Source organism: Ranitomeya variabilis, chromosome 2 (genome assembly GCF_051348905.1).
Source record: "Ranitomeya variabilis isolate aRanVar5 chromosome 2, aRanVar5.hap1, whole genome shotgun sequence".
NCBI classification, from domain to species: domain Eukaryota; kingdom Metazoa; phylum Chordata; class Amphibia; order Anura; family Dendrobatidae; genus Ranitomeya; species Ranitomeya variabilis.
This window is the reverse complement of record NC_135233.1, coordinates 28386828-28411717: the sequence shown is the minus strand read 5'-3', so window position 1 is coordinate 28411717 and position 24890 is coordinate 28386828. Positions and strand designations below refer to the sequence as shown.

The 24890-nt window shown below is 47.9% G+C and overlaps 1 protein-coding gene across 3 annotated transcripts in view; it reads left to right on the top strand.

Annotated features, from left to right (window-relative positions):
* ENAH (ENAH actin regulator) overlaps nt 1-24890 on the top strand; it is a 64040-nt gene that overhangs the window by 17140 nt on the left and 22010 nt on the right. For all 3 annotated transcript variants that reach the window (XM_077282197.1, XM_077282194.1, XM_077282196.1), the window contains exons 2-4: nt 3010-3175; nt 13094-13283; nt 20448-20532. In XM_077282197.1, the coding sequence (XP_077138312.1) occupies nt 3010-3175; nt 13094-13283; nt 20448-20532 (441 nt within the window). The remainder of the gene's footprint in view (nt 1-3009; nt 3176-13093; nt 13284-20447; nt 20533-24890) is intronic.

Genomic DNA, 24890 nt, shown 5'->3' with positions numbered 1-24890 from the left:
GTGCAAGTAATTCCCTTCATCAGTCCCATGCTTAGTGACAGGACGTCCTCCTGTGTGTTATCTAAGTGTCACATGTCTGTCAGTATATACACTTAAACTTTCCTGAAAGACCACAAAGGCTGCAACACCAAGAGGCACCACTAACCACCGCGCGAAGACCGGGGAGGTCTCCAAACACCGCCGCGAAGACCGGGGAGGTCTCCAAACACCGCCGCGAAGACCGGGGAGGTCTCCAAACACCGCCGCGAAGACCGGGGAGGTCTCCAAACACCGCCGCGAAGACCGGGGAGGTCTCCAAACACCGCCGCGAAGACCGGGGAGGTCTCCAAACACCGCCGCGAAGACCGGGGAGGTCTCCAAACACCGCCGCGAAGACCGGGGAGGTCTCCAAACACCGCCGCGAAGACCGGGGAGGTCTCCAAACAAGTCAGGGACAAAGTTGTTGAGAAGTACAAGTAAGGGTTGGGTTACAACAAGAAATCAAAATTATATATATTTCCCCGGAGCACCATCAGATCCATTATTATAAACAAAACTGAAAGAACATGGTACCACAACTACCTGCCAAGAGAGGGCCGCCTACCAAAACTCTAAGCCCAGGCAAGGAGAGCATTGATCAGAGAGGCGGCACAGAGGCCAAAGGTAACCGTGATGGAGCTGCAGAGTTCCCAGAGAATGGAGTATCTGTCCATACAACCACAATAAGCCGTACACTCCATAGAGGTGGACATTATGGAAGAGTGAACAGAAAAAACCTTTGCTTACACACATTGTAAGGATCATTTTGTGACAAAATGTCAATTGCCCCTTTTTAGTAAGGTTGGATTCCGTTCATCGACACCCAGCAGAGATCTTTAAACGATACATGACCAGAGAACTTGTTTTACATGTAAAATGCACCAAACCCTTCGTTAATTTCCCCTTTGTACTACATGATCCGTGCCTGGCAATGCTTTCAGTATTCGTCGCGTGTCTTCAGATCGTCTTCCGGCCATGTGTGTCGTCGTTTTGAAGATTTTTTTTTTTTTTTTCCTGCTTTCTGGAAGCGTGTGCCTGGAGAAGTGTTATTAATAACCTTGTATTAAGCCTGGATCTCAGTCTGCGCTGACATTTATGTGGGCGATTCCCTAATACTCCCCAACATACACATGTCTCTGACTCACAATCCTACAGGTGGCTTCTTCTCTTCCAAAACAAAAGAATGAAACATGAAGGTTTTTGTGGCCTGCACTAAATATAGTATACGGCTGCGCGCGCCGGGGCGTGTGTATATACCGTCGGGTGCTGCCACTTGTGGTTTCCGGGCTGTACGATGCGTATCCGGTTGTCACATAGTCGTGTGGTGTCGCCGTGATTGACGAGCGGCAAACCGCAGAGATTGTGATCTGTTAGGAATGGACAGCAGGGGGCGCTCTTCACCTATCTCTGGCCTTGCTATCTCTAAATAGTTTTACAGCAGTGATATAAAGTTTGGTGTCGATGTTTCCACTGTGAAACCTGTTGACATATTTTAAGGGAGTGACCTGTCAGTCATGTGTAGATGGAAGGGAGCGACCCAGCAGAGGCTTCTGTCTGGAAACATTGACATTCTTCAGAGTAAAATCTGATTTTTTTATTTTTTTTTTGCAGTCGTGGGAGACGGTGATTTCCTTCTAAACCTGCTGACGAGTTCACATTATCATGGCTATGGAATTGGATAATCGGTCTTGCTGCCGCCACTAGGGGGAGCTCAATACGAGTCAATAGGCATAATGCTGCGCGGATCAGCCCCATTGTCAGACTCCATGTTTGCTCTGGAAGTCATTTCTCCTTTTCACGCTATGCTCTTGGGCAATGTACACAACAAGCCCCATCCTCCAGCGAGGGTCAGACGGCCATCAACACAAACGTCAACCCAGATCCCAACCACCTTTAAATCCGGCCATACACATTGGATGACGGTACGTTGACCAATGCTTTGGTCAATCGTTTGGGGGCCGACTCTCCGATAAACAGGACCTCTCACTCGGCCGAGCGCTGGACAAAGCTGTCGACTTGCTCCTTGGCCGGCTGCTTATCTCAGGGAGATCAATGCAGTCGGATATGCGTGATTGACATCTCTGCCGAAAATGTCGATATTGATGGATTCAGCAGACATTATAGTCTAATGTGTATGGAGGCCTTAAGATTTATCAAATACTGAGTAGTTCTGTACGAGAAGTGTTCTAATACTTCTCATGGGAGGTAAAACATTCACAGACACATTGGGATAAAATACACGTTACTCCCTCATGTTGCCTGACTTTTTAGGTTTCGCCATTTTAGCTCCTTCTGGGGTTTACTCTTTATTTACTTGATGATGCTTCTGTGGTTTTCCCACTAGGTTTCGTCTGGGCCAAATACAACATGTGGCCATGAAGTTTAGTTATTGGTTGCAGTGATCAGGTGCTGGTTCAGCATGTTGTTGCCAGCTACATTGGCACCTGATCACCTCAACCCTGGTCACATTCCACTCTTGGTGGCTTCACAGCTGAACTCGACACATGACCAACTGGCTGCAAAACCGACCATTAGCTACTGGAGGATCTGTGTTCCTTAATAGGCGCTATATAAACGTTCCTCCCTAGTGATGGCGGACATTGCAATAAACTTGGCTGCTATACCGGCACTCTGGGTATCGCCTCTATATTACACGGGGTCGATAATGTCTGCATGTAGTTTGTACCCCCTTTAGGAGTGGTCACCATGCGAGGTTACTAAGGAGCTTGCTGACTGTGTAAACTCGCAGTTGGCCGTACATATAACGCATTTCCTTTACTAATTATGCAATAGTTAATTGTCGTACGGCACTTTATGCAGATCTCAGGACGTTGCGATACCGGCCATTGCCTGACATATATTACCGACTGCTAATCAGTGTGTTATATTATTAATTACGTGAATAATGGGTTCGGAATCAGCTGCTCAAATAGAAATGAGGGGGAAAAAAATCTCATTAAACTAAATATAGACCGTTTTATATCCTTGCAGTGAGCAGAGCATCTGCCAAGCACGGGCGGCTGTCATGGTTTATGACGATGCCAACAAGAAATGGGTCCCGGCAGGCGGGTCGACAGGATTCAGCCGGGTGCATATCTACCACCATACAGGAAACAACACGTTCAGGGTGGTGGGCAGGAAAATTCAGGATCACCAGGTAAGAGGGTGTTATAATCTTTTATTAATATTTGTATTTTTTTTTTTACTATTGTTCCCGTTATCAATGTAATAATTAATTTACATCATGAATTCCGATGAGTATAAATATAATGTATGTGGGGCTGCCATGGGGGGCGATAGGGGTCCTCCTTCTGTCTTATCACGAATATGTCACTGTTGATGTTAAACATGGTACCCAAGTGTATTAGCTAGCCGGGTTCTGAGCTGGCTCTGATTTGTGGCAATGTCATCTGTCCCGGACTAGCTCTTATCTGAAGCTTTTAGGATCCTGGTCCTGCAGAAGCTGCAGCTTCAGTTCTGTGCCTGTGGGATAGTCAGCTGCTTGTCTTTCCTTCTCTTTCTGTGTATATTTATAAGGGGATCTTTTCACTCCAAGACTGCCACCGTGATGACTCTCTGACTACAGGGTGTGGGGAGAAGCCAGGAAGAAGCAGGGTGTAGAACCTGCGGATCCTGGAGCTGGCACGTTGTGAAGTTCTTCTGTTGTTCCTCCAGGAAATGGATGAGTAAGCTGACCACCGGATGTTATCATTCCCATTGTCCATAAGACAGGTGGTGGGGATAGACTCTGCACGTGGCATGATAAATGACGATTTAGGCTATGTGCATACGTTGCGGATTAGGCTTAGGAATTTCTGGTGCGGATTCTGCATCTCTTGGCAGAAAACTCAGTTGCGTATTTTGTGCGGTTTTGCTTCGTTTTTTACCCCTGCGGATTTCTATAATGGAATGGGTACAATAACGCAGCAGATCCGCAAAAAAGTAACATGCTACTTCTTTTAATCCGCAGCTTTTCCGCACCATTAGCACAGCATTTTTTTTTTTTACCATGGATTTATATTGTATTGTAAATCACTTGCGGATCTGCAGCGTTTCTGCACCGCAAAAAAGAATCCCCAGGAAATCTGCAACGTGTGCACATACCCTAAGTACTTCATTTGCAGGACGAGTAACAGAAGAGCGGCACAACAGAAACTTTTGCATCCTTTGTGTTATTCATCACGCAGGTCTATTTATGTCTACAAGTACTCCAGGTGCGAGAGTCCCGGCCGAGAGTCCCGCATTACATAGAGGACCGTAGACTTTCCTGTTACAGGTGGCACCTGACCTCCTGAGGTTGCCACATATTAGAGTATGATATCAGACCGAATGCAGGACTCCCCACGTGTTCCCGTAGGCTGAGGCATCTTTATCAGCTCAGAGGCGTCTGTGAAGCGTGTAGACCTGATTGTGTTGTGTTTTTTCAGCTGTGAGAGTGACGTGGTTAAGGTAGGTTCAAGGTTGTACAGCGCAGAGAGGAACGTACACAGTGGGGGAGCGAGAGACCGGCGAGATTCACATTCTGATATACTTGCCTTAAAAGGACAGTCATTAAAAAGTACTGCATGTTTTTTTTTTTTTTTTGCATCTGTGCAGATACTGCGGTTGTATCATCATAGACCGCCACAATAATATGAGGTCATTGCTTTTTTTTGCTTCAATAATATTGCCTTTTTCCTTGCAGCACCTACTACTTAAATTATGTATCTTATCCTGTACTGATCCTTAGTTACATACTGTATTATACTCCAGAGCTGCACTCACTATTCTGCTGGTGCAGTCACTGTGTACATACATTACATTACTGATCCTGAGTTACATCCTGTATTATACTCCAGAGCTGCACTCACTATTCTGCTGGTGCAGTCACTGCGTACATACATTACTGATCCTGAGTTACCTCCTGTATTATACTCCAGAGCTGCACTCCCTATTCTGCTGGTGCAGTCACTGTGTACATACATTACATTACTGATCCTGAGTTACATCCTGTATTATACTCCAGAGCTGCACTCACTATTCTGCTGGTGTAGTCACTGTGTACATACATTACATTACTGATCCTGAGTTACATCCTGTATTATACCCCAGAGCTGCACTCACTATTCTGCTGTTGCAGTCACTGTGTACATACATTACATTACTGATCCTGAGTTACCTCCTGTATTATACCCCAGAGCTGCACTCACTATTCTGCTGTTGCAGTCACTGTGTACATACATTACATTACTGATCCTGAGTTACCTCCTGTATTATACCCCAGAGCTGCACTCACTATTCTGCTGTTGCAGTCACTGTGTACATACATTACATTACTGATCCTGAGTTACCTCCTGTATTATACTCCAGAGCTGCACTCACTATTCTGCTGGTGCAGTCACTGTGTACATACATTACATTACTGATCCTGAGTTACATCCTGTATTATACCCCAGAGCTGCACTCACTATTCTGCTGGCGCAGTCACTGTGTACATACATTACGTTACTGATCCTGAGTTACATCCTGTATTATACTCCAGAGCTGCAGTCACTATCCTGCTGGTGCAGTCACTGTGTACATACATTACATTACTGATCCTGAGTTACATCCTGTATTATACCCCAGAGCTGCACTCACTATTCTGCTGGTGTAGTCACTGTGTACATACATTACATTACTGATCCTGAGTTACATCCTTTATTATACCCCAGAGCTGCACTCACTATTCTGCTGGTGCAGTCACTGTGTACATATATTACATTACTGATCCTGAGTTACATCCTGTATTATACTCCAGAGCTGCACTCACTATTCTGCTTGTGCAGTCACTGTATATATACATTACGGTACATTACTGATCCTGAGTTACATCCTGTATTATACTCCAGAGCTGCACTCACTATTCTGCTGGTGCAGTCACTGTGTACATACATTACATTACTGATCCTGAGTTACATCCTGTATTATACTCCAGAGCTGCACTCACTATTCTGCTGGTGCAGTTACTGTGTACATACATTACTGATCCTGAGCTACATCCTGTATTATAGTCCAGAGCTGCACTCACTATTCTGCTTGTGCAGTCACTGTATATATACATTACATTACTGATCCTGAGTTACATCCTGTATTATACTCCAGAGCTGCACTCACTATTCTGCTGGTGCAGTCACTGTGTACATACATTACATTACTGATCCTGAGTTACATCCTGTATTATACCCCAGAGCTGCACTCACTATTCTGCTGGTGCAGTCACTGTGTACATACATCACATTACTGATCCTGAGTTACATCCTGTATTATACTCCAGAGCTGCACTCACTATTCTGCTGGTGCAGTCACTGTGTACATACATTACATTACTGATCCTGAGTTACATCCTGTATTATACCCCAGAGCTGCACTCACTATTCTGCTGGTGCAGTCACTGTGTACATACATCACATTACTGATCCTGAGTTACAGCCTGTATTATACTCCAGAGCTGCACTCACTATTCTGCTGGTGCAGTCACTGTGTACATACATTACATTACTGATCCTGAGTTACATCCTGTATTATACTCCAGAGCTGCACTCCCTATTCTGCTGGTGCAGTCACTGTGTACATACATTACATTACTGATCCTGAGTTACATCCTCTATTATACTCCAGAGCTGCACTCACTATTCTGCTGGTGTAGTCACTGTGTACATACATTACATTACTGATCCTGAGTTACATCCTCTATTATACTCCAGAGCTGCACTCACTATTCTGCTGGTGTAGTCACTGTGTACATACATTACATTACTGATCCTGAGTTACATCCTGTATTATACTCCAGAGCTGCACTCCCTATTCTGCTGGTGCAGTCACTGTGTACATACATTACATTAGTGATCCTGAGTTACATCCTGTATTATACTCCAGAGCTGCACTCCCTATTCTGCTGGTGCAGTCACTGTGTACATACATTACATTACTGATCCTGAGTTACATCCTGTATTATACCCCAGAGCTGCACTCACTATTCTGCTGGTGCAGTCACTGTGTACATACATCACAGTGGCTTGTGAAAGTATTCACCCCCTTGGCTACCTCACAACCTGGAATGTCACTGTTTGTTTTGAGGGTTTGCATCAGTTCACGTATAGAACATTCCTACAACTGTGAACATTTGTTTTTCTTTTTGTTGTGAAGCAAACAACAAATAGGAGAAAATAACTGAAAACTTCAGTGTGCAGAACTATTCACCCCTTTATAGTCAGCACTTTGTAGAGCCTTCTTTTGTGGCAATTACAGCTGCAAGTCGCTTTGGATAAGTCTCTATGAGCTTTCCACATCTTGCCACTGGGATTCCTCAAGGCAAAACTGCTCCAGCTTCTTCATGTTAGATGGTTTCCTCTGGTAAACGGCAAGTCTGACCACAGATTCTCGATTGGGTTAACGCCTGGCCTCTGACTAGAACACTGCAAAACATTTACACATTTCCCCTTAAACCACTCGAGTGTTGCTTTAGCAGTAGGCTTTGGGTCATTGTCTTGTTGGACGGTGAACCTCCATCCTAGTCTCAAATCACTGACATACAGAAACAGGTTTTGCTCAAGAATATCCCTGTATTTCACACCATCCATCTTTCCCTCAACTTTGACCATTTTCTCTGTCCCTGCTGATGAAAAACATCCCCACAGCATGATGCTTCCACCACGTTTCTCTGTAGGGATGGTGTTCTTGGGTTGATGAGCTGTGGTTGGTTTGGCTTCAGACATATAGCAAAAGTTCAATTTTGGTCTCATCTGACCACAACACCTCCCTCCATACATTTGGGGAGTCTCCCACATGTCGTTTGGCAACCTCAAAACGAGCCTCACAATTATTGTGTGTAAGTAAAGGCTTTTTTCTGCCGTGTCTTCCATGAAGACCACCTCTATGGAGTGTACGGCTTATTGTGGTCGTATGGGCGAATACTCCAGTCTGTGCTTGGGAACTCTGCAGCTCCTTCAGGGTCACCTTTTGGTCTCTGTGCTGCCTCTCGGATTATTGCCCTCCTTGCCCAGGCTGAGAGTTTTGATGGGTGTGCCTCTCTTGTCAGGTTTATTGTGGTACCATGTTCTTTCCATGTGATGATAATGGATTTGATGGTGCTCCGGGGGATTATCACAGATTGGGAGATTTTTTTATAACCTGTACTTGTACTTCTCAACTTTGTTCCTGACTTGTTTGGAGATCCCCTTGGTCTTCATGGTGGTGTTTGGAGATCCCCTTGGTCTTCATGGTGGTGTTTGCAGATGTCCTTGGTCTTCATGGTGGTGTTTGGAGATCTCCTTGGTCTTCATGGTGGTGTTTGGAGATCTCCTTGGTCTTCATGGTGGTGTTTGGAGATCTCCTTGGTCTTCATGGTGGTGTTTGGAGATCCCCTTGGTCTTTATGGTGGTGTTTGGAGATCTCCTTCGTCTTCATGGTGGTGTTTGGAGATCTCCTTGGTCTTCATGGTGTTTGGTTAGTGGTGCCTCTTGTTAATGGTGTTGCAGCCTCTGTGGCCTTTCAGAAAAGGTAAAGTGTAAATACTGACCGACACTTGACTCTAGCACACAGGAGGACGTCCTGTCACTAAGCATGTGACTTATGAAGGGAATTGCTTGCACCAGAAATTTTTAGGGGCTTTATAGCAAAGGGAGTGAATATACATGAACATGCCAATGTTTTATTTTTTTTGATCCCATAAATGTCATTTAGGCCTATAGTTCGCTCTCTTCACTTCACCAACTTAGACTATTTAGTGCTGATGCGTCACACACCAATCAGATTACAAAAATAATTAAACAAAAGTTTGTAATATAATAAAATAGGTAAAATTCTAAGGGAGTGAATACATTTGCAAGCCACTGTACATTACTTATTCTGTACTGTTCCTGAGTTACATCCTCCAGAGCTGCACTCTCTCTCATAGCGATTTATCTCATGTGCCCAGGAAATTCTTATTACAGTATTGGCCTGTAAGTTTAGGCACCCCATGTCAAAATTACTGATATTGTGAACAGTTAAAGTTGAAGATAAAATGGCGTTTAAAAGGCCTAAAGTTAAAGATGACACTTACTTACTTTTTTGCCTAAAATACAAAATATATATATATATATATATATATATATATATATATATATATATATATATATATATATATACACTCACCGGCCACTTTATTAGGTACACCATGCTAGTAACGGGTTGGACCCCCTTTTGCCTTCAGAACTGCCTCAATTCTTCGTGGCATAGATTCAACAAGGTGCTGGAAGCATTCCTCAGAGATTTTGGTCCATATTGACATGATGGCATCACACAGTTGCCGCAGATTTGTCGGCTGCACATCCCAAAGATGCTCCATACAAGGCAGGATGGATCCATGCTTTCATGTTGTTTACGCCAAATTCTGGCCCTACCATCCGAATGTCGCAGCAGAAATCGAGACTCATCAGACCAAGCAACGTTTTTCCAATCTTCTACTGTCCAATTTCGATGAGCTTGTACAAATTGTAGCCTCAGTTTCCTGTTCTTAGCTGAAAGGAGTGGTACCCGGTGTGGTCTTCTGCTGCTGTAGCCCATCTGCCTCAAAGTTCGACGCACTGTGCGTTCAGAGATGCTCTTAGGCCTACCTTGGTTGTAACGGGTGGCGATTTGAGTCACTGTTGCCTTTCTATCAGCTCGAACCAGTCTGCCCATTCTCCTCTGACCTCTGGCATCAACAAGGCATTTCCGCCCACAGAACTGCCGCTCACTGGATTTTTTTTCTTTTTCGGACCATTCTCTGTAAACCCTAGAGATGGTTGTGCGTGAAAATCCCAGTAGATCAGCAGTTTCTGAAATACTCAGACCAGCCCTTCTGGCACCAACAACCATGCCACGTTCAAAGGCACTCAAATCACCTTTCTTCCCCATACTGATGCTCGGTTTGAACTGCAGGAGATTGTCTTGACCATGTCTACATGCCTAAATGCACTGAGTTGCCGCCATGTGATTGGCTGATTAGAAATTAAGTGTTAACAAGAAGTTGGACAGGTGTACCTAATAAAGTGGCCAGTGAGTGTGTGTATATATATATATATATATATATATATATATATATATATATATATATATATATATATATATATACACCGTATTTTCCGGCGTACAAGACGACTTTTTAACCCCTGAAAATCTTCTTAAAAGTCGGGGGTCGTCTTGTACGCCGGGAATCGCCTTGTACGCCGGGTGTATATGGTGGGTGGGGGGGGGGGAGTGATCCTGATGACGACGAGGGGGCGTCTCACAGGAAAGTGAGTATCCCCCATTACCTTATCATAGCGCTGCAGCGTGGGGTCTCTGTGCTGGGAGCGGCGGCTGCTGTGCTGTGCTGTGCTGTGGCGGCTCCTCTTCTGCAGTGTGGGGCCTCTGGTGCTGTGGGGCGGTGGCAGCGGTGGCGTATCTTCATGCAGTCGGGGCTCCTCCGGCATCTCAAAGCCTAGAAGCCCCGCCGGCAACTCCATCGGTGTAATGCGCTGGCCTCCGGGAAAATGGCCGCTGCTTAGATTCAGATCTCGTGTCCCGAGATTTCGGGACGAGATCTGAATCTGAGCATGCACAGCCCCCAGCGGCCGGGCCACCGCATCGCACCTATTGAGCTGCCTCCGGGAAAATGGCCGCTGCTCAGATTCAGATCTCGTCTCCCGAGATCTCGGGACGAGATCTGAATCTGAGCAGCGGCCATTTTCCCGGAGGCCACCTGACCGCATTGTACCGATGGAGTTGCCGGCGGGGCTTCCAGGCTGAGATGCCGGAGGAGCCCCGACTGCATGAAGATACGCCGCCGCCACTGCCCCACAGCACCAGAGGCCCCACACTGCAGAAGAGGAGCCGCCACAGCACAGCAGCCGCCGCTCCCAGCACAGAGACCCCACGCTGCAGCGCTATGATAAGGTAATGGGGGATACTCACTTTCCTGTGAGACGCCCCCTCGTCCTCATCAGGATCACTCCCCCCCCCCCCCCCCCCAAAAGGCACATATTCACCGGCCCTATAAGACGACATACGGTGTATAAGAAGACCCCCAACTTTTAAGAAGATTTTATTTTTTAACTGGTAAAGTTGGGGGGTCGTCTTATACGCCCAGTCGTCTTATACGCCGGAAAATACGGTATATATATAATTTTTTTTTATATTTATTTTTTTTAAACATTGTAAAAATTACAAGAAGGAAAATTGGCTGATGCAAAAGTTTGGACACCCTGCATGGTTAGTACCTAGTAGTATTCCCTTTTGCAAGTGTCACAGCTTGTAAACGCTTTTTGTACCCAGACAAGACTCTTTCAATTCTTGTTTGAGGGATTTTCCTCCATTCTTCCTTGGAGAGTTCCTCCAGTTCTGTGAGATTCCTGGGGTTTCTTCCATCCTCTGCTACTTTGAGGTCTAGCCACAGATTTTCAATGATATTCAGATCAGGGGACTGTGAGGGCCATTGTAAAACCTTCAGTTTGCGCCTTTTGGGGTCGTCTGCTGTGGATTTTGACGTGTGTTTAGGATTATTATCCATTTGTAGAAGCCATCCTCTTCTCACCTTCAGCTTTTTTACAGATGGTGTTATGCTGTTATGTTTGCATCAAGAATTTGTTGAAACTTCATTAAATCCATTCTTACCTCTACCTGTGAAATGTTCCCTGTGCCATTGGCTGAAGCACAACACCAAAACATGATTGAGCCTCCCCCATGCCTAATGGTCTGTGAGATGTGTTTTTTTTTGTTTTTTTTTTAAATTGTGCCCTTTTTACCCCACGCATACCTTTTAATTATTGTGGCCAAAGATTTCTATTTTAACCTCATCGGTCCACAGGACGTGTTTCCAAAATGCATCAGGTTTGTTTAGATGTTCTTTGCAGACTTCTGCCGCAAAATTTTGTAGTAAGGACGCTGGAGAGGTTTTCTGTGATGACGTTTCCATGAAGGCCATATTTGTGTAGGTGAACAGTAGAACAATGTACCACAACTCCAGAGTCTGCTAAATCTTTCTGAAGGTCTTTGGCAGTCAAGCAGGGGTTCTGATTTACCTCTATAGCAGTGCTCCCCAACTCTGGTCCTCAAGAGCCACCAACAGGTCATGTATTCAGGATTTCGTTAGTATTGCACAGGTGATATAATTCTTGCCTTTCCAGGTAATGTAATTATCACCTGAGCAATACTAAGGAAATCCTGAAAACATGACCTGTTGGTGGCTCTTGAGGACCAGAGTTGGGAAACACTGGTCTATAGCAATCCTACGAGTAGCTCTCACTGAAATTTTGCTTGGTCTTCCAGCCCTTATCTTGGCCTCCACTGTTCCTGGTTACTGCCATTTCTTAATTACGTTTTGAACTGGGGATAGGGCTATGTAAAACACTTTGCTGTCTTCTTATCGCCTTCTCCTGCTTTGTGGCCTCCACCTTTTTCATTTTCAGAGTGCTCGGCAGCTGCTTAGAAGAACCCATGGCTGCTGTTTTTTGGCACAAGGTTAGAGGAGGCCTTTCCTAGCGATGATAGTGAACAAGCCATAACCCTAACAGTCTGAAACCTTGGTCAAAGTATTCTGAGTGCACAAATCTCCAAGGGTGCCCAAACTTTTGCATTTGTAATTTTTTAAATGAAAAAAATGACTCCCCCCCCCCCCCCCCTAAAATACAAAGTAAGTGTGTCATCTTTAACCTATCCCTTTTTAGAGATCATTTCTGATTCAACTTGCTTAACTGTTCACAATAAGTAATTTTGACCAGGGGTGCCCAAACTTTTACATGCCACTGTACACCGCATTTATTGCTCATGTGATGTTGTTTCTTTTCATTGTCTGAGTTCTCTGAGATGCTGCAGCTTTTCGTAGTGGTTTATACTCAGAAGCAATAGTGCAGTGAGTGTCTGCTTCTCCTGGATTGGGCATCAGAAATCTAATGACCGGATGCATTTTAATGGGGGCTTCCAGTATTATAGACGTGCCTCTTTACCCGTCTTGCCTCTACGCAGGGTGGCACTATATCTCTGAGCTGCATTTTTCTACAGCTTTTCATTAACCCCCCTTTCCCTTTTTTTCCCTTTTCTCTGTGTATTGCAGGTGGTCATCAACTGTGCCATTCCCAAGGGGCTGAAGTACAACCAGGCGACACAGACCTTCCACCAATGGCGGGATGCCAGACAGGTTTACGGGCTCAATTTTGGGAGCAAAGAAGATGCCAATGTGTTTGCAAGTGCCATGATGCATGCCCTCGAAGTGCTGAATTCTCAGGATTCTGGGGAGCAGAGAGGTCAGTGTCCTTAGATTCGTAGTGTTCCCGATATGGGATCTTGGCTGTGTGATTTCAGCCACGTATTATTGAGGAGCCTTTGGAACGGTGCCGATACGGGAGGAGAGTATATGGTGTGTTTTTAATATACGAAGGGACAATTTAATTTAAGAAGAGGTTGTACGTGGACAACCCCATTAATTCTCCTAGGAACACTTGCACACAATTTTTCAAGGCTCTCGTCAGGAGATTGTTCCAAACATCTTGGAGACCTGACCCCAGATCTTCTGTGTATAAGGCTTGTGCGGATCCTTCATGTGACCCCAGACAGACTTTATGATGGGAGATCAGGGCTCTGGGGCCAGATCATCACCCCCAGGAGTCCTCGTTCTTAATGACATTGGCTGGATGTTGGGGGTCGTTGTCCGGCTGCAGAATAGTCTGTTGTTACATGACGAATAAGTATCGGCCTGGATTTCTCAGCATTGTGGACTCCATTAATCCTGACCAAATCCACAACTCCCATTTGCTGAAATGCAGCCACAAGCCTGCAGGACCCTTCATTGTGTTACTGTTCTTGCAAACCCTCATTACTGTCACCCTTCAGGAACAACCTGTCTACCAGCCAAATATTTCACATTGTGACTCCTCAGTCCATCATCGGCTCCTGCTGACATTTTTCTGTACCGTTTTCTTGCACAGTCGAGTCCCTTTGCCTTAGTTCCATGTAGAAGATTTGGGCTATTTGGCCACAAATCTTCCACGCAGACCACTTCTGGCCAGACTTCTCCGAACTGTAGCTGATCCCACTGGTTGCTGCCAGTTCTGAGCTGATGGCACTGCTGGACATTTTCCGATTTTGAAGTGAAGTAACATGGTGTCTTTTATCTGCTGCACTGTTTTCTTGGCCAACCACTTTGTCTATGGTCCTCCGTGTTGCCTATTTCTTCTCCTTTAAAGAGTTTAAAGAGCTTTCACCAAACTCCAGTCTGCTTTGAAATCTTCTTTTTCTTGGAGAGACCTTGCCGATGAACTATAACTACCGTGTGTCCTGAAGTCTTACCATGGTGTATAACCTGTGACATGAGACTGTCTTCCATATCCTCACCTTTCTTGCAGAGTTTGTCCGTTCCTCACCCAGTTTTAAGCCTCCTACGCAACCGACATCTATTTAATGTCCGTCAGCGTCCATCAAACACGGCCGAGAGCATTAATTTCCATTCCCAGCTGTAAGCTCTGAATGTTCAGCACGTTGTCTGGTAATGCCTGACCGGACCTGTCCTCTGCTCCCAGATCCGGGAAGAATCTTAATTCCTGTACGTCTTGTAGTCTAATCTTCCCCAAGCCACGCTGATGTAATCCCACCGCAGAGATGGAGGAGCCTCGATTGGCACCAGGTTGTAGCCAGTGAAATACTAGAGCAGCGGCGAACGCCGCTTCTCCCCAGATTATGCAGAGAGGGGATTTAAGGACAAGATGAGGAGGAATCGGTAACGACGCAATGTTGTAGTTGTTGTTTATTTTTGCAATTACTCTGTTTTTTTGGTTTTTTTTTGGCAGTGAGCTGTGAATAAGTGCAATCTCCATTCATATACTGCCCTCCTGTGGCCAAATATGGAACTGACTGAGGGTTCAGTGCCCCAGTTCAGTCTGTTTTTATTGATGTTTTCTTGCATCTCTATTAAAGACCAATAATAGAGCAATTTTAACTTTGTCATGTCCTCCTCTTAAATGCCTTTTTCCCCCATGACCCAATATCATGACTTTCCGGAGGTTTTCCAGGCCCGTGATCCATTTTTGTACCCCTTTCACGTGTAATGTTGGAAATGAACAGCTGCCCAGGAAGACTGTAGATGAGGAGGTATTAATGTAAAGATTCTGTCATCAGTCTCCATCTTTGATACACAACCTTTTCCTGCTGGCTTTAGAAGCAGCTGATTGACATTGTGCTGTCATTTTATGGAATAACCCCCAAGTACACAGATTTCCAGGACATATGGTGTATTCAGATAACTTAAAGGGATGGGGGTGGTTTAGATATTTTAGTTTTTTTTTTTTTTTTTTAAGTCGCCTAGATAGGTGCAAGTCCTACTTCTAAGACTCGCCTATCAATCGATCGGTCATTTTTTTGGTTCCAGCCATCGTAGTCTTCATGCAGCCCACTGGAGTGGCGGCTGCTATTGCTCTCAGATTTATGGTATTTATTATAGTCCATGGCAGTTTTAGAAAGAGATGAGGGCTGCAGCCCTCGTTTGGATAGTTGATGGTCCCAAAGTTGGGATTGGAAGGAAAGGGCTGTTTTAGGAATTCGACATGGGCCATTACGGAGATGATACTCTATAAGGGTGGGTTCCAATTGGCTGTAACTTTGCATCCCTGAACAGTTTGCTGAAAAATCTGCATGCTATACATGATGCAGGTTTGCAAAGTTTATATCGGGAGCAAATATGCATCTATTCCAAAGCAAAATCCTTATGTAAGGCTGCATGCTCAAGACTGTATTTTACGGGCTACCAATCCTGGCCTGACTGTGGGAGGCCTGAATTTAAAAAAAAAAAAAAAACACATAAGGGCTATTATTTCAGATCAGGAGACACTCAGAGTTGGAAGGGACCTCCATGGTCATCGTGTACAACCCCCTGCTCAATGCAGGAGTCACTAAACCATCTCAGACAGATGTCTGTCCAGCCTCTGTGTGAAGACTTCCATTGATGGAGAACTCACCACCTCGCGTGGCCGCCTGTTTCACTCATTGATCACCCTCACTGTCAAAAAGTTTTTTTCTAATATTTAATCTGTATTTTCTCCTTTTTAGTTTCATCCCATTGCGTCTCACATTTCCATGTGCAAATGAGAATGAGGGTGATCCCTCTACACTGTGACAGCCCTTCAGATATTTGTAGACCGCTATTAAGTCTTCTTTTAGCCTTTCTTTAAACATTCCCAGATCCTTTAACCGTTCCTCGTAGGACATACTGTGCAGTCCGTTCACCATTCTGGTCGCTCTTCTCTGAACTTGCTCCAGTTTTTCAATGTCTTTTTTAAAATGTTGTGCCCCAAAACTGGACCCAGTATTCCAGATGAGGGCTGACCAAGGAGGAGTAGAGGGCAATAATAACTTCACATGATCTAGACTGTATGCTTCTCTTAATACATCCCAGAATTATATTGGCCTTTTTTGGTGCTTCATCACACTATTGACTCATGTGCAGTCAGTGATCTCCTAGTATACCCAAGTCTTTTTCACACGTGCTGTTGCTTAGTTCTAATCCTCCCATTCTGCTCTATCAGTAGGATCAACCCTCCTAAGGCGAATGTCATGCTTAATTTTGTGGTCTGCTTCTCTGCCCGCCGAGCCACAGCAAATTCTGTTTGGCCGGACATTTTAGCCAGAGCACGAACCATGTGAATGCACCCTAGGACTCAGGGATTTTGCTGCAAATTTGTCAGAGGGGTCAAATTGGGACCCAAATGCATCTACCCTTATATATGGTTCCTAGATATGCAGAGGGCTACAAGAGTAGATGTTGGCACGTTCTGTTACTTGATCTGTTGACACACGCTTGCACATAATAAATCCATGAATGCTGGATTATCAAAGTCACTTGGCTACCATTTGGTCATCTTTTGGAGGAGATTACCTCCTAATAGGAGGTCATTCAAAAACTTCCAAAAACAGCGCCACATGTCTCCATAGGTTCTCTGGCATTACTTTCTGAATTGCACTACCAGATACAGCCTGTGGACAGGGGTGGTGGTTTTTATGAACTTCTAAGTGGTGCTGGAGAAGGATGTTTAGCAATATCATGGATGGCAAGAAGAACAAACAAATCAATATTGAAGCAAATCAATCCGGACATGCCACTCGAAGCGAGGAACACCAAGCTGCGGGTTGCCTACTTTGGACACCTCATATGAAGAGAGCAATCACTGGAGAAGGACATTGTGGTCAGAAGAATAGAAGAAGCAAGGCGAAGAAGACCAGCAACCCAATGGCTTGATCTATCAAGATAATGTTGGCGTAGACCCTGGTGGACCTATCTAGGCTTACACAAGATCGTTCATCCATCTAGTTGCCATGACATGAGATTGAGGGGTAGAGATCACTCAGCTGAAGTTGTCAGATACTTTTCAGTTAGATGATAATGGGAAATCTTTTTATTGTATTTTTTTGGTTCCAGTTTCCAGGTCATTATGCCAGACTATCAGACGGTGCACTGGATTTTACTGTACGTGATATTTTATTCCGGATCCATAATGCATAGTTTTATTTTTAGTATTGATCTCCTGCGTCCACTTAGCCAAGTCCCTCTCTTTTGGATCTCTCGCCGGTGTGCAGGCTCCTTGTTCCTTAGTGTATCTGTAATCGTAATGGCTCCGTCTGAAGGACACAAGTGCTTCTAGCTGGAGGTTAATGAGTCGCTAATGGCCAACTTGCAGTAATGCTTGGTAATATGCTGCAGCGCTTCCCCTCTTCTCTGACAGCCCCGCTCTTGCATTATGCTTTTGGAGGAGGAGGTAGAACGCTATTAGGATTATGGATGTAGAAGCATCAATTATTCAGGAGATTCAGGGAAATGCAAACAGCAATCTGACTTCAGGCAGTCTCACCGTGGGGGTAAACAAGGAGCAGGTGCCTGGCGAGGCTCCGAGGACCCCCATAGCCAGCACTCCTAGACCAGGACTTGCTGAGATGTTCACTTGTGCCACAGTGGGGTAAAAAGCTGAACCTCTGAAGACTGATGTCCTGTGCCTTCTGGACCATGATCTTCTGAGCCTCTGAAGACTGATGCCCTGTGCCTTCTGGACCATGATCTTCTGAGCCTATGAAGACTGATGCCCTGTGCCACCTGGACCATGATCTTCTGAGCCTCTGAAGACTGATGCCCTGTGCCACCTGGACCATGATCTTCTGAGCCTCTGAAGACTGATGTCCTGTGCCTTCTGGACCATGATCTTCTGAGCCTATGAAGACTGATGCCCTGTGCCACCTGGACCATGATCTTCTGAGCCTCTGAAGACTGATGCCCTGTGCCACCTGGACCATGATCTTCTGAGCCTCTGAAGACTGATGCCCTGTGCCACCTGGACCATGATCTTCTGAGCCTCTGAAGACTGATGCCCTGTGCCTTCTGGACCATGATCTTCTGAGCCTCTGAAGACTGGTGCCATGTGCCATCTGGACCATGATCTTCTGAGCCTCTGAAAACTGATGCCCTGTACTGTCTGGACCATGATCTTCTGAGCATCTGAAGACTGATGCCCTGTGCCTTCTGGACCATGATCTTCTGAGCCTCTGAAGACTGGTGCCATGTGCCATCTGGACCATGATCTTCTGAGCCTCTGAAAACTGATGCCCTGTACTGTCTGGACCATGATCTTCTGAGCATCTGAAGACTGATGCCCTGTGCCTTCTGGACCATGATCTTCTGAGCCTCTGAAGACTGGTGCCATGTGCCATCTGGACCATGATCTTCTGAGCCTCTGAAAACTGATGCCCTGTACTGTCTGGACCATGATCTTCTGAGCATCTGAAGACTGATGCCCTGTGCCTTCTGGACCATGATTTTCTGCGCCTCTGAAGACTGATGCCCTGTGCCATCTGGACCATGATCTTCAGAGCCTTGCCCAGACTGATGCCCTGTTATGTCCCATTGGAGTGGGTGCAAAGTTGAGACTTACAAGATTAATGCCCTGTGCCATCTGGACCATAACTTTCCGAGTTTAGGGTAGTGAGTGAAGACAACTGATCTATGCCACTTGAACGAAGACCCACTGAGGTTAGAAGAGTAGTTGCAAGGGAAGAGCGTCAGAAGACTGATGCCTCGTGGTCACTGGACCATGACCTGCTGGGCATAGCTAGGTGGGTGCCAGGCTAAGCTTCTGGTTCATCTTGAACTTTATCAATGACCTGCTGAAGTTTAGAGAAGTTGGTGTAAGTTTAAGCCTCTGAAAACTACTATCTGCCACCTGGACTATAACCCACGAAGCTTAGGAGAGTAATTGCATCTGATGATGTCCTGTGCCATCTGGACCGTGATGTGCCAAGCCTGAGGAGGCAGAGCTTCTGAAGATTAATGCCCTTTGCTACTGCTGAGGAGAGTTTCTACAATGGTCCTGTATCTGCTCTCCGATGGACGTCATGAAGCGGCTCCGGACGCTGCCGGCGATGGGATGTGGAAGTACTTGTGCTGCCATAAACGAGATAACGCTCGCATATTCGCCTGTAAGTACGAGCCGCTCCCGCGCCACCCGTAGTAATACTCTACGTCCTCACTACCTCCACAGTTTCTTACTTGGGGGTCCATTGGATTAGAAATGCATGGTCCGGCTCCTTTATTGATTGAGGACACGGTGTGATGATGTGCGGTAGATGTTATGTGACTGTACCATGGTATTGGGGTGCGGAGAAGTGTGCAGCCAGCCCTGTAGCACCCACTGCTGATGTCCTGGGTAGTGGTGGCGTAACATTTACTATCACAGTTAGGGGGGCTTTCTCCAGGACAGGGATTTCCACTGCTCCGTCCTACCTTATGAGGATTAGTTGTACCCAGGTGCCTGTAATTATAAAGGGACTCGTGTATCTGATGCTGGCGTTCATTTTAAATGAGGCAATCCCTTTTTAGAAAGTGTTGGTCTGATCTTTGGGACCCTCATGACGGGCCACTGATTTCGCTCTGTCCTGTACGCTGATTTTTTTTTTTTTCACTACACGGCAGCACTCATCATCCAGCCGTGCGGGGAAACTGCTGTGTCCCTCCATTCACCGGCCCAGTGGTCGCCATTCATGAAAGTGCACCCCCTCCCCCAAAGATCATAAATCCATGTTCCAGTGTTACACCATCACTTTTAGATAGGAATACCCCTTTAAAACATTGATAGCTTCACTTCTGGTTCTGAGCAACAGACCTGCAACTCATACAGGGGTCCAGCTTGTTGCAATGTATCAGGATGGGATTACACAGTGTTTTTTTTATTTATTAATTTTTTTTTTAAATAGGATATATATTTATATTTTTAATGTAATTTGGTGGGACACCAGCAGCAAAAAAAATAAAAATATTTGCACAATGACTGCATTTGCTGTTTTTGTGCCTTTTTTCCATCTTTCCTCTTATTATGGTAGCAAACGCGTAGAATTGATTTTCTTTTTTTAATCATTGGTCATATTTCTTTCTCTCTAAGGTCCGACGCTGTCCCGGCAGAATTCTCATATACCCCAACAAGTACAGAATGGTCCGTCACAGGAGGAGCTGGAGATTCAGCGAAGGTACCAAACTTTCTTATACCAGTTTACAACAGTTTTATTGTTATAATAAAGCAACTTTGAAAAATGGAGTAAAAAAAAATAATCTTCTGATTCTTGTATCCAGTTCTTTTGCTGACCTATGAGTCTCCATAGTTACAGAACACAAACCTTGTGCAGTCTCATTTTATTTTTTTTGTTTTTTGGTCTTGGACTGCTTGTGAGGCCATAGAGTAACACATGACTTTAGGATCTGACTACACAAGATTTATTTGTAGTCTGTAACCATGGAGATGCATAGATCTATGTAGAAGCTGTAAACTTGAAATGGTGGGAGAGTTTTAATAAAGGCTATTTGTAAAGGTTACCCTTCATCTCCAATCATCCACCCGGTATTCCCCAGATGTCTTACAGGGAACTCTCACCAGACATTACCCACATTGCCTAATTCGTTCATGGCAGCCTCAGTTACTTTCATGACTTGTCCTTCATCCTCATGGGTGGTCATTTTGGAAATTACTTGAGATTTTATAGAGGATGTAGGATTAGTGAAAAATCTGGAGTTTAATTTTTTGTATATCTGGGCCATGAACCATAATTTTCTCCTTCGCCTCATTGGGGGACACAGACCGTGGGAGTATGCTGCTGCCACTAGGAGGCTGACACTAAGTGATACAAGAAAGTTCTCTCCTCCCCTGCAGTATACACCCTCCTGCTGGCTCTCAGCTCCTCCCCTGTAGTATACACCCCCCTGCTGGCTCTCAGCTCCTCCCCTGCAGTATACACCCTCCTGCTGGCTCTCAGCTCCTCCCCTGCAGTATACACCCTCCTGCTGGCTCTCAGCTCCTCCCCTGCAGTATACACCCTCCTGCTGGCTCTCAGCTCCTCCCCTGCAGTATACACCCTCCTGCTGGCTCTCAGCTCCTCCCCTGCAGTATACACCCTCCTGCTGGCTCTCAGCTCCTCCCCTGCAGTATACACCCTCCTGCTGGCTCTCAGCTCCTCCCCTGCAGTATACACCATCCTGCTGGCTCTCAGCTCCTCCCCTGCAGTATACACCCTCCTGCTGGCTCTCCGCTCCTCCCCTGCAGTATACACCCTCCTGCTGGCTCCCAGCTCCTCCCCTGCAGTATACACCCTCCTGCTGGCTCTCCGCTCCTCCCCTGCAGTATACACCCTCCTGCTGGCTCCCAGCTCCTCCCCTGCAGTATACACCCTCCTGCTGGCTCTCAGCTCCTCCCCTGCAGTTTACACCCTCCTGCTGGCTCTCCGCTCCTCCCCTGCAGTATACACCCTCCTGCTGGCTCTCAGCTCCTCCTCTGCAGTATACACCCTCCTGCTGGCTCTCAGCTCCTCCCCTGCAGTATACACCCTCCTGCTGGCTCTCCGCTCCTCCCCTGCAGTATACACCCTCCTGCTGGCTCTCCGCTCCTCCCCTGCAGTATACACCCTCCTGCTGGCTCCCAGCTCCTCCCCTGCAGTATACACCCTCCTGCTGGCTCCCAGCTCCTCCCCTGCAGTATACACCCTCCTGCTGGCTCTCCGCTCCTCCCCTGCAGTATACACCCTCCTGCTGGCTCCCAGCTCCTCCCCTGCAGTATACACCCTCCTGCTGGCTCTCCGCTCCTCCCCTGCAGTATACACCCTCCTGCTGGCTCTCAGCTCCTCCTCTGCAGTATACACCCTCCTGCTGGCTCTCAGCTCCTCCCCTGCAGTATACACCCTCCTGCTGGCTCTCCGCTCCTCCCCTGCAGTATACACCCTCCTGCTGGCTCTCCGCTCCTCCCCTGCAGTATACACCCTCCTGCTGGCTCCCAGCTCCTCCCCTGCAGTATACACCCTCCTGCTGGCTCCCAGCTCCTCCCCTGCAGTATACACCCTCCTGCTGGCTCTCCGCTCCTCCCCTGCAGTATACACCCTCCTGCTGGCTCTCCGCTCCTCCCCTGCAGTATACACCCTCCTGCTGGCTCCCAGCTCCTCCCCTGCAGTATACACCCTCATGCTGGCTCTCCGCTCCTCCCCTGCAGTATACACCCTCCTGCTGGCTCCCAGCTCCTCCCGTGCAGTATACACCCTCCTGCTGGCTCTCCACTCCTCCCCTGCAGTATACACCCTCCTGCTGGCTCTCCGCTCCTCCCCTGCAGTATACACCCTCCTGCTGGCTCTCCGCTCCTCCCCTGCAGTATACACCCTCCTGCTGGCTCCCAGCTCCTCCCCTGCAGTATACACCCTCCTGCTGGCTCCCAGCTCCTCCCCTGCAGTATACACCCTCCTGCTGGCTCTCCGCTCCTCCCCTGCAGTTTACACCCTCCTGCTGGCTCTCCGCTCCTCCCCTGCAGTAAACGCCTTCCGGCTGGCCCCCAGCTCCTCCCCTGCAGTATACACCCTCCTGCTGGCTCTCCGCTCCTCCCCTGCAGTATACACCCTCCTGCTGGCTCTCCGCTCCTCCCCTGCAGTATACACCCTCCTGCTGGCTCTCCGCTCCTCCCCTGCAGTATACACCCTCCTGCTGGCTCCCAGCTCCTCCCCTGCAGTATACACCCTCATGCTGGCTCTCCGCTCCTCCCCTGCAGTATACACCCTCCTGCTGGCTCCCAGCTCCTCCCGTGCAGTATACACCCTCCTGCTGGCTCTCCACTCCTCCCCTGCAGTATACACCCTCCTGCTGGCTCCCAGCTCCTCCCCTGCAGTATACACCCTCCTGCTGGCTCTCAGCTCCTCCCCTGCAGTATACACCCTCCTGCTGGCTCTCCGCTCCTCCCCTGCAGTATACACCCTCCTGCTGGCTCTCCGCTCCTCCCCTGCAGTATACACCCTCCTGCTGGCTCTCAGCTCCTCCTCTGCAGTATACACCCTCCTGCTGGCTCTCCGCTCCTCCCCTGCAGTATACACCCTCCTGCTGGCTCTCCGCTCCTCCCCTGCAGTATACACCCTCCTGCTGGCTCCCAGCTCCTCCCCTGCAGTATACACCCTCATGCTGGCTCTCCGCTCCTCCCCTGCAGTATACACCCTCCTGCTGGCTCCCAGCTCCTCCCGTGCAGTATACACCCTCCTGCTGGCTCTCCACTCCTCCCCTGCAGTATACACCCTCCTGCTGGCTCCCAGCTCCTCCCCTGCAGTATACACCCTCCTGCTGGCTCTCAGCTCCTCCCCTGCAGTATACACCCTCCTGCTGGCTCTCAGCTCCTCCCCTGCAGTATACACCCTCCTGCTGGCTCTCAGCTCCTCCTCTGCAGTTTACACCCTCCTGCTGGCTCTCCGCTCCTCCCCTGCAGTATACGCCTTCCGGCTGGCTCCCAGCTCCTCCCCTGCAGTATACACCCTCCTGCTGGCTCTCCGCTCCTCCCCTGCAGTATACACCCTCCTGCTGGCTCTCCGCTCCTCTCCTGCAGTATACACCCTCATGCTGGCTCTCCGCTCCTCCCCTGCAGTATACACCCTCCTGCTGGCTCTCCGCTCCTCCCCTGCAGTTTACACCCTCCTGCTGGCTCTCCGCTCCTCCCCTGCAGTATACGCCTTCCGGCTGGCTCCCAGCTCCTCCCCTGCAGTATACACCCTCCTGCTGGCTCTCCGCTCCTCCCCTGCAGTATACACCCTCCTGCTGGCTCTCCGCTCCTCCCCTGCAGTATACACCCTCCTGCTGGCTCTCCGCTCCTCCCCTGCAGTATACACCCTACTGCTGGCTCTCCGCTCCTCCCCTGCAGTATACACCCTCCTGCTGGCTCCCAGCTCCTCCCCTGCAGTATACACCCTCATGCTGGCTCTCCGCTCCTCCCCTGCAGTATACACCCTCCTGCTGGCTCCCAGCTCCTCCCGTGCAGTATACACCCTCCTGCTGGCTCTCCACTCCTCCCCTGCAGTATACACCCTCCTGCTGGCTCCCAGCTCCTCCCCTGCAGTATACACCCTCCTGCTGGCTCTCAGCTCCTCCCCTGCAGTATACACCCTCCTGCTGGCTCTCAGCTCCTCCCCTGCAGTATACACCCTCCTGCTGGCTCTCCGCTCCTCCCCTGCAGTTTACACCCTCCTGCTGGCTCTCCGCTCCTCCCCTGCAGTATACGCCTTCCGGCTGGCTCCCAGCTCCTCCCCTGCAGTATACACCCTCCTGCTGGCTCTCCGCTCCTCCCCTGCAGTATACACCCTCCTGCTGGCTCTCCGCTCCTCTCCTGCAGTATACACCCTCATGCTGGCTCTCCGCTCCTCCCCTGCAGTATACACCCTCCTGCTGGCTCTCCGCTCCTCCCCTGCAGTTTACACCCTCCTGCTGGCTCTCCGCTCCTCCCCTGCAGTATACGCCTTCCGGCTGGCTCTCCGCTCCTCCCCTGCAGTATACACCCTCCTGCTGGCTCTCCGCTCCTCCCCTGCAGTATACACCCTCCTGC